General features: G+C 36.5%; 2 protein-coding genes across 2 annotated transcripts; both read right to left on the minus strand.

Annotated features, from left to right (window-relative positions):
• Positions 1-509: 509 nt before the first annotated feature.
• On the minus strand, positions 510-1442 carry LOC113906025 (olfactory receptor 8J1-like). The gene has a single exon (XM_027564048.1). It carries the CDS (start codon positions 1440-1442, stop codon positions 510-512), a length of 933 nt encoding a protein of 310 aa, XP_027419849.1.
• A 6627-nt stretch (positions 1443-8069) lies between these two features.
• On the minus strand, positions 8070-8996 carry LOC113906026 (olfactory receptor 8J3-like). Its single transcript, XM_027564049.1, has one exon. It carries the CDS (start codon positions 8994-8996, stop codon positions 8070-8072), a length of 927 nt encoding a protein of 308 aa, XP_027419850.1.
• Positions 8997-12407: the final 3411 nt, after the last annotated feature.

Raw genomic sequence — 12407 nt, forward strand, 5'->3', positions numbered from 1 at the left:
GGTGACACTCTGCTCTGAAGATATCTGAATATTGTCATCTTCTTAAGTGAGTTGATTTTATTTTTTCTTTTTCTTGTTTAAAATTACAAGGTTTGTGTTAAACTACAGACTCTGCCTCATGGGTGATTTCATAAATACTAGTTCATATTTTAGCATTGTCTGGGGTACTGGAATTGTCCCCTACAGCCACATGCATCAGGATAAGTGAACTGGAAAATTCATACAAAGAATAAGGATCTGACTTTCATTGGCTCTTTTTTTTTCCTTCAATTCAGCCCCCAAATTCTGTGACTATTGACTCAAACATTTTTATTATTTAGATCAGAAAACCTGGGTTGTATTCAAGATTTCTATTTGAATGGTGCAAACTAGGACCTTTCCTCAAAACAGAAATTGCAAAATGGGAAAATAATCCATTCCTTTGACTTCTAATGCTGTAAGAATCTTCTCCACACAATGGCACCCTACCTTAACCATCTCTTCATTGACCTATAGAGTTCAAAAAGACATCAACAGCATGAATTTGTCAGAAATCTCTTCAAGGCAGCCTTCACGTCCTTGTTCCTCAGGCTGTAGATCATGGGGTTCAGCATGGGAATCACCAGTGTATAAAACACTGAAGCCATTTTATCGGTTTCTAATGAATGGTTATTTCGAGGCTGTAAATACATGAAAAGCAGAGTTCCATAGAAGACTGACACTGCTGTCATATGTGAAGCGCATGTGGAGAAGGCTCTTTTCCTTCCTTCTGATGAACGTATCCTTAGAATGGACACAATGATGTTGAAATAAGATGCTACAACTACAGTTATGGAAAACATCAAGTTTGTAGATGCAGATATGAAGACTACTGTTTCTGGAAAGGAAGTATTGGAGCAGGACAATGCTAAGAGAGGGACAATATCACAGTAAAAATGATTGATTACATTGAAAGAGCAATAAGCCATTGAAAATACAGAAAAGGAAGTCACAATCGATGTGGAAAAGCTATAGAGGTATGTGAGGGAAACTAGCAGAAGACAGATCCGCCGAGATACAACCGCCATGTAGAGCAGGGGGTTACAAATGGCCACATAGCGGTCATAGGCCATCACAGCTAAAACGAAAATTTCGGCTACAATGAAAACCAAAAACCCGCCTAGCTGAATGGCACATTCATAGAAGGAGATGGTGTGTTTCTTTACTAAGAAGTTTATCAGCATTTTAGGGGCAATGACAGTTGAATTGCCAAGATTGACCATGGCCAAGTGCCTGAGGAAGAAATACATGGGGGTCTGAAGCCGAGAGTCCACACTGGTGAGGGTGATGATGCTTAGGTTCCCTGTCACGGTCAGTCCATAGATGACCAGGAAGACAAAGAAGAGTGGGATCTGGAGGTCTGGACGTTCTGAGACTCCTATGAGAATAAACTCAGTGACTCGGGTGAAATTTCCATTAGCCATGTAACAGTTTTGAAATTAATCTATTTGGGGAAGAAAAGAAAATGTGGTTACAAACTTCCAAGTAATTATTTTCATGGATTGTCATTAGATGACAAGGGCAATTCTTGGGGTGGGGTTTCCTGAAATCATGTTTCCAAATTACATCAGCTCCTCTACTTCTGCTGAAATCTAGTGTGCTCCAGCTTATATAGCTTTCCTAAATGGAAAAAAATAAATGTGAAAAAGCAGCCACTGTAAAGCACAAACATTGTATCCATCCTCTAATTTTCTCTGTCAGAGTTCCACATTGTATTTTTTTTTTTTGCCAGTTTTCATGATATTTGCCATTCTAAGCATCCCCTCACCTACCTCCTGAGATCAAGCTTGTATTAACACTGTCATGGACTATTGTATCCTTCTGGTCTCCACATCATGATTCATATTAGCTGATAGGCAGATAGCAGTCATTAAAACTTTGGGGTGGCATGTAATCTGAGACACTTTTAGAATAATTGAAAAAAAGCTTTAGCCTTGTTTTCAATGCATTCCACAATCAGATGCATATCATTTTTTCTATTCATATCACATCAGACCAGGCTTTTTGAACTCTAAATTTTCATCTCAGTCTTTCTGTTTCCCTGCTGACATTCAAAAGGATCAGTTGCACTAAGAGCACACAACCTAGAATATAAACCTTTTATTCTTACTGTTATTTTCTCTTATGCTGCAGAGGTTCTGGTTTATCAAACCAGGAATCTAGTCCAATCCAAGGAGTGGGATTGAGAAAGAAAGGCAATCCTGAAGGTTGCTGAGCCAGTTCTATTCCTCTTTCCTACATAGTATTTTCTGCTGTTTCTCTAGGCTTCTGTGGTGGCCCAGGTGGTAAAGAGTCTGCATGCAATGCAGGAGACCCAGGTTTGATCCCTGGAAGATCCCCTGGAGAAGGAGATGGCTGTTTCTCTACCGAGTCCGACTCTGCTTTCAGGCTCCTCCCTCACACACAGATAAGGACCAGGTGTTGCCTGGTCTGCTCTCATGGGCTTCACTGGACAAAGAGAGACACATTGGATTAAGCAAAGGAATTCAGATTTCTAGTATCAGTCCTACAACTCTGAAGTCTTCAGCTGTGCTGCTGCTGCTGCTGCTAAGTAGCTTCAGTCGTATCCGACTCTGTGCGACCCCATAGACGGCAGCCCACCAGGCTCCCCAGTCCCTGGGATTCTCCAGGCAAGAACACTGGAGTGGGTTGCCATTTCCGTCTCCAGTGCATGAAAGTGAAAAGTGAAAGTGAAGTCGGTCAGTCGTGCCGACTCTTAGCGACCCCATGGACTGCAGCCCACCAGGCTCCTCCATCCATGGGATTTTCCAGGCAAGAGTGCTGGAGTGGGGTGCCACTGCCTTCTCAGTCAGCTGTGCTAGGATTATTCAAATGCTTACTGAGGGTATCTCCATGTTCAGTGTCAGTAATTATCTCTTTCTGAAATTTCAGATTCTTTTACCTTGTCCATTCTTTTTTTAATTTTGATTTTAATTTTCTGCTTTAAGAATATATAGCATGTAATCTGCCCCATTAAATGACTTATGGGTCAATTGTACAGTATTGTTAATTAAAGTTACTATATTGTACAGTGGATCTCTATATCTTATTCAGTCTTAGGTAAATGAAACTATGTTTGTTGATTAGCAATTCCCCATGTAATTCAACTTACAACTTCTGGTTATTTATGCAAAAAAACTGCTTCAGTATCTTAAATAGATAGGGATACCCTGCCGATTCTTCTTATTTGGGAAACGGTATTTCTGGTCATTTTTTAAAATATTCTACTGCAACATTTTATATCCTTCCATTGAGGACTAATATTTAGAATAGACAGAATGTATACCTGTGGTGGATTCATTTTGATATTTGGCAAAACTAATACAATTATGTAAAGTTTAAAAATAAAATAAAATTGGAAGAATAAAAAAAAAAAAAAAAAGAATAGACAGAATACAAAAATATGCAGTGGGAAGACTGACTTTTCAATCTTCAGTCCTGGTGATAGCAGTTAGGAGTTATGTGGGGTTCATGACTTTCTTATAGCTCTTAATAAATCATTATACTTTTGTACCAGTCTACTCACTAAGTTTGTAAAATCCTTTCTGAAAAACAAACAAACAAATGCTAAGAAACCAGCAAGGAAAACAAACAAGTAAAAATTATCCAAGTTTATGCATGGGAGTTATTTTCATACTGAAGAATATGCATATCTATATATTAAAATTATTTGGGGGCTTCCTTGGTGGTTCAGCTGGTAGAGAATTCCCCTGAAATGTGGGAGACCTGGGTTCAATCCCTGGGTTGGGAAGATCCCCTGGAGATGGGAACAGCTACTCACTCTGTCATACCCACAATATTCTGGCCTGGAGAATTCAGTCCATGGGGTCACAAAGAGTTGAACACGACTGAGCAACTTTCACTTCACTTCACTTCAGGGTCAATGTGGCAGATTCATTTTGATATATGGCAAAACCAGTACAATATTGTGAAGTTAAAAAATAAAATAAAATAAAAGTTAAAAAAATATTTTAGGTATATACGTTTCATGAATAATATGTAAATTATTATTTTTCAAATATTGCATTGGGTGTATATACAAAAAACAAATATTATATTAAATAAATACTAAAAAGTATTTGTTATTGATCTGAAATTTAAATGCCACTGAGGAGCCTGTATTTTATCTGGAAATCCTAACATAAATGGATTCTCTTAGATTGCATTGGTGATGATTATTTTCAGGTACCTGTAACTTCTTCACTTGCAATATCCAAATACCACTTTTGACTTTTACAAATCGAAGGATAAATGACATGTAGTCAAGTCATATGATTAATGCCTTTAACACTACCATCCTATTCCAGGGAAACCAGTTAGCAAAGGAAATAATGAAATGTTTGTGGTGTAAAGAATAAGCAGTCAGTGACCATGACAGTGTCCTTAGTCAGAATCTAAGAATCAAGGGAAATTACCAACACCAGAGTTGTTATCAAAATCAATATTTTTTATGTGCTCACCTTTATGAAGAACTGGATTTTCTGCTCTTCTGTTCTCCTGATATTTCTTTGGGTAGAGAGAATATATGCTTTCCCTCTTTCTTTGTAATGTCCCTGAGGAAGTAGTATGGAATTTAAATCATCTGAGAGATTTAGCAAAGAAATTGCCTGTGGTGCCTGCTAATTCTCCAGGATATTTTGCATATTCTCTAGTGGAAAAATTGTAAGGAATAATTTAAGGAAAGGAAGAAAGCAGCGTAAATGATCTGTAGAGTTCCACGGAGACCTACATGTCATAAAGTACTTACTCACAGAGTCAGTGATTTAAATAACAATAAAAGCATTACTGTATGAGTTCTATTTCAGCAAAACTGGAACAGTTTGAAAAGTCATGATAAAACTGTAAATGAATCATCATCACTGCATAGAGGTTTTTTTTTTTTTTTAATTTTTCTAGTAAAATAAGTAGTAGGCCCTGGGTTAAAAATATAGCATTTGACCTATATGATATAGATATTACTATCCCCACATCCCGAGAGGACTCCGAGCTAAGACAAACTATTTCATTTGATCAAAAACGTGTAATTGGTGACTAGAAGATTTGCAATTAAAACTTCATCTTTGAGTGATATACATACATTGGCCTTTAACACAACAAACACATAATTCTTGCTGTGAAATGTGTTACAATAGTTTAAATGGTAGTGTTTTCTGAGCTATCTCATCATTCTTGCATAATGTTCAGCACAACTTCATAGATATTAAAATATAACAGAAGGTAATATATTCCCTATCATAACATTTAGCCATGCTCTCTTCCTCTATTAACTCCTCATGTAGAATTGAGAGGAATTCAATATAGTTAAAGATGGATCTAAAATGTAAAAATGGGTATGTTTTAATAAATGTGCCATTTGATCCTAATACCTAATCAAGATATAGAACATTATCAACACCAAAAATGGTCCCTGATATTTTAAATGCCCCCAGAATATCCCTACACCCCAGGCTACTCCCATTATAATGATGAACAACATCCCCCAACTTCTACTTATTGCTGCTATAAGCTTATTTTCCCTGTTTCTGAATTTCATATAAGTGGAATCACACAATAAATAGTCTCAAATAAGCAGTCTTTCACTCAGCATAGTGATTTTGAAATTTATTTGTGCTGCATTTATACAGATACATAATAATTGACTATATGCATATATCCCATCTTTAACTGTTCTCCTCTTATTGATGGGTATTTGAATTTTGGCTTGTTGTAATAAGTCTAGTGTTAACACTCCTATATAACTGTATATGTGCAGATATGTGGGGCTTCCCAGAGGGTAAAGAACCTGCCTGCCAATGAAGGAGACATGAGATGAGATGCAGTTTCCATCCCTGGGTTGGAAAGATCCTCTGGAAGAGGGCGTGCAACCCGCTCCAGTATTCTTGCCTAGTGAATTCCATGGACAGAGGAGTCCATAGTGTCGCAAAGAGTCAGGTGCAACTAAAGTGACTTAGCATGCATGTGTATCAGATCAGATCAGATCAGTCGCTCAGTCGTGTATGTGTAAAGAGGTATTAATTTCCATAGCAATAGATCTATGAGGGAAGTTACTGGAACATAGATAACTACATATTTAACTTTATAACAAACTGCAGATTTCTAAGCTAACTGTTGCATTTGCATTACCTAAAACCATGTATGAGAATTCATACTTTCCCCACATACTTGCCAATATTTGAAGTCAAAATTTAAAAAAAAAGATTTATAAATTGAAACTGGGATAAAAAATAATATTGTGAATTTGATTTTCACTTACTTGATTAATTATACTGAACACTTTTCTATATACTTATTGTTCATTCATATATCTCCATCTTAAATGTCTAAATTTTGTTCATTTTAATTGATTTTTCTTTTCATTGATTTTTAGAATTTTTATAATTGTGATAGATAAAATTACTTTTTCAAATTTTATTTGAGAAGTTTTACTTTTTGATTTTTCTCTTTAGCACTTTGACCCACGATCTTGCAGTTTTACAAAGAAGAGTTTTGCTACCACTGAAAAAGACAGAACAGTCTCTCCCACCAAACAGTTCTATGTGTACAAAACAGATTGGGATGAAGATGATGAAGTGGGCAGGAGAGGACATAAAGCTGAAAAATTCCCAACCTAAGATACACAGACTGACACGGAAGCCTGAGAAGGGAGCAGGAGCACATGGAATCACTCTCTGTTGTCACTTCAAGGATTACGCTAATTTTCTTGAAAACATTGATGTTCAGGGGACTTGGAGTCTGTGTTGGACACGGGGACATCATATTACGAACATTTTTAAATATTGTTATAATCTTAAGAGAGTTTATTTTATTTGTTCCTTTCCTTTTTTATTTTGGAAAAAATTAACAAGGTTGTGTCAGACTACAAACTCTGTCTCATGAGTGGTTACATAAATATGTCTTTATATTTTTAGCCTTGTCTGGGATTCCTGGGTAGTTCAGTGGTAAAGAATGCAGGAGAATGCAGGTAAAAACCTGCAGGAGACTCAGGAGACGTGGGTTTTATCCCTGGATCAGGAAGATCTCCTGGAGGAAGAAACGGCAACCCATTTGAATATTCTTGCCTGGAAAATTCAATGGACAGAGGAGCCTAGTGGGCTAGTCCATGGAGTCTCAAAGTGTCAGACATGACTGGGCACATGCATGCACACACACACGCACACACAACCTTTCCTGGATACTAAAGTCTCCACACCTACATGCCTCGAGACCAGTGAATTGCACAGATTTTGTACAAATAATATGGATCTGACTTTCACTAGCTGTTTATCCCCAAAATTTCTGTGGCTGTTGTCTCAAATTTTTCACTTTTTAGATTAGAAAAAAGGGCTTGTATTTAAGATTTCTGTTTGAAAGATGTGGACTAGGACCTTACTTTTCTTAAATTCTTTGAATGCATTAGGTTATATGAAGCACTATTTAAAACTATCATGTTGGTTTCATAACATATGTAGATATAGTAATAGCACAAATGGAGAGTACAGTAAAGGTTCTGCATTTTACCAGAGTTAAGTTTTTATTAGTTTGAAGTACACTGTGATAAGGTACATATTATAATCCCTAGATAAATCAGTAAGAAAAGAACTAAAATATATATAGTAAAAAATCAACTTCTGCTTCTGCAAAAATGTAGAGAAACAGAGACCAGATTTATGCTGTCACCTGAAATAACCAAGGTAAAAGCCCCACTCAGTCCAAATGTATGAAACAATGGTTTTAAGACACTGAACATCAGGAAGGGAGAATTACAAAAGAATATAAGGAAACTTTGAAGGTAATGGATATGATATGTTCATTATCCTAGTTATAGTAATGGTTTCATTTATGTGTATATGTTTATTTCAAACCTTACCAAGCTGTCCAATTTAAATACATGTGGTATACGTCAATAATATAAAAATAAAACTTTAAAAGCAAAAAACAAAAAACAAAACAGAAATTGTAAAATCAGAAAATCATCCATTCCTTTAGCTTCTAATGTTGTTCAGACTATATTCCACACAGTGGTAGCCTATCTTAACTATCTCTTCAGTGACCTATAGACTTCTAACACTACATTAATAATTGGTCAGAAATTTCCTCAAGGCAGCCTTCACTTCCTTGTTCCTCAGGCTGTAAATCATGGGATTCAGCATGGGAATCACCAGTATATAAAACACGGAGGCCATTTTATCAGTATCCAGTGAATGATTATTTCGAGGCTGCAAATACATGAAAAGCAGAGTTCCATAGAAGACTGACACTGCTGTCATATGTGAAGCGCATGTAGAGAAGGCTCTTTTCCTTCCTTCTGATGAGCGTATCCTTAGAATGGACACAATGATGTTGAAATAAGATGCTACAACTACAGTTATGGAAAACATCAAGTTTGTAGATGCAGATATGAATACTACTGTTTCTGGAAAGGAAGCATCAGAGCAAGACAATGCTAACAGAGGGACGGTATCACAGTAAAAATGATTGATTACATTGAAAGAGCAATAAGACATAGAGAATACACAACATGAAACTACAACAGTTGTGGAAAAGCTATAGAGGTATGTGAGGGAAACTAGCAGAAAGCAGGCCTGTCGAGACACCACCACCATGTAGAGCAGGGGGTTACAAATGGCCACATAGTGGTCATAGGCCATCACAGCTAACATGAAAATTTCAGCTACAATGAAATCCAAGAACCCTCCTAGTTGGGTGGCACATTCATAGAAGGAGGTGGTATGCTTTTTTACTAAGAAGTTGATCAGAATTTTAGGGGCAATGACAGTTGAATTGCCAATATTGATGATAGCCAAGTGCCTGAGGAAGAAATACATGGAGGTCTGAAGTCGAGAGTCCACACTGGTGAGGGTGATGATGCTTAGGTTCCCTGTCACAGTCAGTCCATAGATGACCAGGAAGACAAAGAAGAGTGGGATCTGGAGGTCTGGACTTTCTGAGACTCCTGTAAGAATAAACTCAGTGACTCGGGTGAAATTTCCATTAGCCATCTATGAGTTTGGAAAGTCATCTATATGGAAGAAAGAGAGACTTGGTTAGAAATTAAGGAATTATCTTCTAGGACTGTCAATAGATGGCAAAAGCATCCCTTGGATGAGATTTCCTCAAAGAATTTATTGAACTCATGTTTCTAGGTATTAAATCATATTTGAAATCATCTATTAAAAAGAATATTCAAGTGTAGCAAACTAAATAGATGATCCAACATTATGAATATTTCAAAGATCCAATCCATTGAATTTTATTAAGTTATGGATATCTTATTAGCTTCAAAATATTTAAAGCCATGATTCATGCCATGACACCATATTGATATCTTCTGCACTGAGTATGAGAAACTCTTGAGTAATTGTGTGCATCCAAATAATTCAATATTCCTTGTAATCTCTAATTTGAAAATATTTGCTTCTTCTGAATAATGCATGATCTAGTCATTTTAAAATATTATTTAGTTGCTAAATCATGTCCAACTCTTTTTTTGTGACCCCATGGACTGTAGATTGTCAGGCTCCTCTGTCCCTGTGATTTTCCAGGCAAGAATACTAGTGTGGGTTGCTATTTCTTCCTCCAGAGGATCTTCCTGATCCACGGATCAAACCAACATCTCTTGCTTTGGCAGTTGGATTCTTCACCACTGTACCACTGATCCAATCACCATTCTGCCCTCTTTTCTTTATTCCATCCTTGTACTAACATTTAGTCAATGTAGACTAAAATTGCAAATTCTGTCATTTTTACACTTTTGATAATTTTTATTGCTGTAATAATGCTAAACATTTTATTTTCATAAGGCTTCTCTGAAAATTACATCGTATATAGTTGCCAAAGAATCAGCATGGAATTATGATATAATATTTTCCTAGAAATATCTGTTTGAAAGATAGCTTCCTGTTACTAAATAAGCCAATTATAGTCCCTTCTCACTTTTAATTGATCTCAGTAATGGTCTGTGGTCTTAAATATTCTATCACAGTCTCTTATACAAAAAGGTAAAATTTAGATCCAAAGAATCAACACTATTTCATCATTTAACATAAGATCTACCCTTTAACAAAAATTTAATTATATATATGTATAAAATAATCATAATAAAATGGGCAAGATGATACTTTTGGGAATGGTGGATATGTTTACAGCATAGATTTTTGGTAACTCTATCACTAATATATACTTATCTTCAAATTCATCAAATTGTATGCATTAACCACATACAGCTCTTTTATGTCAAACATAACTCAGTAAAGTGATTTTTAAGATATGTATCATAATTGCCTGACCAATAAAAGTTATTGATATCTCTTCTTCTAAAGAAGAGATTTGATATCTCTTCTCCTAAAGACGATTAAAAAAAAATTCTGCAATGAAATAAAAAGTGAAGCAGTGATATAAAACAAATGAAGAAATAAGGTGGTAATAACGCCAAACAGTTTTGAGTATTTGATATTAGTCGTTTCTGACTCCAAATCATTCTTTCTCTTAGCACTTTGAGTCATACTAGAAGGCTGAGTGTCCAAGAATTGACGCTTTCGAACTGTGGTGCTGCAGAAGACTTGTAAGAGTCCCTTGGACAGCAAGGAGATCAAACCAGTCAATCTTAAAAGAAATCAATTCTGAATATTCGTTGAAAGGGCTGTTGCTGAAGCTCCAATACTTTGGCCATCTGATGCAAAGAGTTGACTCATTGATAAAGAACCTGATGCTGGGAAAGATTGAGGGAAGGGGAAAGGGGGTGACAGAGGATGAGATGGTTGGATGGCATCACTGACTCAATGGACATGAGTTTAAGCAAATTCTGGGAGATAGTGAAGGAGAGGGAAGCCTGGCATGCTGCAGTTCATGGGGTCACAAAGAGCTGGACAACAACAATATAATCTTATTTGTTTCCTACTTGTGCCAAGAGATATTAAAGTTTCAGTTACTTTATTTGCCCCTTACCTCTGGACCTGGTTGGTTGGTTGGTTGGTTTAGTCACTATGTCGTGTCCGATTCTTGTGACCCCATGGACTTTAGCCTGCCAGGCTCCTTTGCCCATGGGATTCTCCAGGCAAGAATACTGGACTGGGTTGCCATTTCCATCTCCAGGGGATTTTCCTGACCCAGGAATCAAACCTGGGTCTCCTGCATTGCAGGCAGATTCTTTACCAACTGAACTATGAGGGGAGCCTATATATATATATATGTAAAGGAGGTTTATCTTGAGGAGTTTAGTTCCCTATTTATGGAGGCTGAGAAATTCCACAATCTCCTGCCTACAAGGTATAAAGCCAGGAAAGCCAGTGGTATAATTCAGTCCCAGTCTGAAGTCCTGTGAGCCTCTGGACCTACTATTCCAGTAATGAGAAAGAAACAAAGGGCTAGAATACAACACATAAACAAGATAACTGTAGATTGTTTTATGTACCATAAGTAAATTAAACAAAAATGATTTATCAAAATAACCTGGGAGAATTACTTCTTAGATGTTGTTAAGAGAACTCCTTTATGTGGGTGAAATTTCAACTAAAACCTAAGAATGAGAAGTAATCAAGTACTGAATAAATCAGAGGAGGAATATCCCAGGATTCCAGGCATCTTTAAGAGATACATTCACGATTATAAGAAAAGTGTATTTCCTAAAGATGCTGTCCTTTGTCCAAAAACAAAAAAAGTCTTTTTTTGATTTTGTTTGTTTGTGTCATGGGAACTTAATAGAGGCTAGTGTTTCCTTTAAGGCCAGAGTCACTGAATAATAGTGAGTATTAGTAAAATCAGATAATGTAGGTCACAATAAATATTTGGATTTTTTTCTAAGTAAATTGTAAAACACTGATAGGTTTTTGGGCAGGTGGGTAACAAGGTCATCTTTACATTTATATTAAAAAAAAGATTAATCTTGCAGTTACAAAGATAATGAATTATATGATTGGAAAGGGGTAGAAATTATAGGTTGGAAGGGGGTAGAAAATATATGTGGGAAGGGAGTAGAAAATTGAAGAGGAGAATACAATTTTAGTAATGAGCTAAGCAGTATTACAGGATTTCTGGCAGAAGATAATAAGCCAAAGTAGAAAACTTGGCAATAGAGAGAAGAGGTAAATTTAACAATTGGAAGAAGAAAAAAGATAATATCTGTGATATAATTTGTGTTACATTAGGAACAGGAAAGGGATTTGATTTAGGCCATACCTGAATGGCCTAGTGGTATTCTCTACTTTCTTCAACTTAAGTCCAAATTTGGCAATAAGGAGCTCATGATCTGAGCCACAGTCAGCTCCAGGTCTTCTTTGTGCTGACTGTATAGAGCTTCTCCATCTTTGGCTGCAAAGAATATAATCAATCTGATTTCAGTGTTAGCCATCTGGTGATGTCCACGTGTAGAGTCTTCTTGTGTGTTGTTGGAAGAGGGTGTTTGCAATAAGCAG

Source organism: Bos indicus x Bos taurus, chromosome 15 (assembly GCF_003369695.1).
Source record: "Bos indicus x Bos taurus breed Angus x Brahman F1 hybrid chromosome 15, Bos_hybrid_MaternalHap_v2.0, whole genome shotgun sequence".
NCBI classification, from domain to species: Eukaryota; Metazoa; Chordata; class Mammalia; order Artiodactyla; family Bovidae; genus Bos; species Bos indicus x Bos taurus.

Coding starts and splice junctions, on each gene's coding strand:
- LOC113906025 (XM_027564048.1), bottom strand. CDS start 1,442: ATGGCTAATGGAAATTTCACCCGAGTCACTGAGTTTATTCTCATAGGA.
- LOC113906026 (XM_027564049.1), bottom strand. CDS start 8,996: ATGGCTAATGGAAATTTCACCCGAGTCACTGAGTTTATTCTTACAGGA.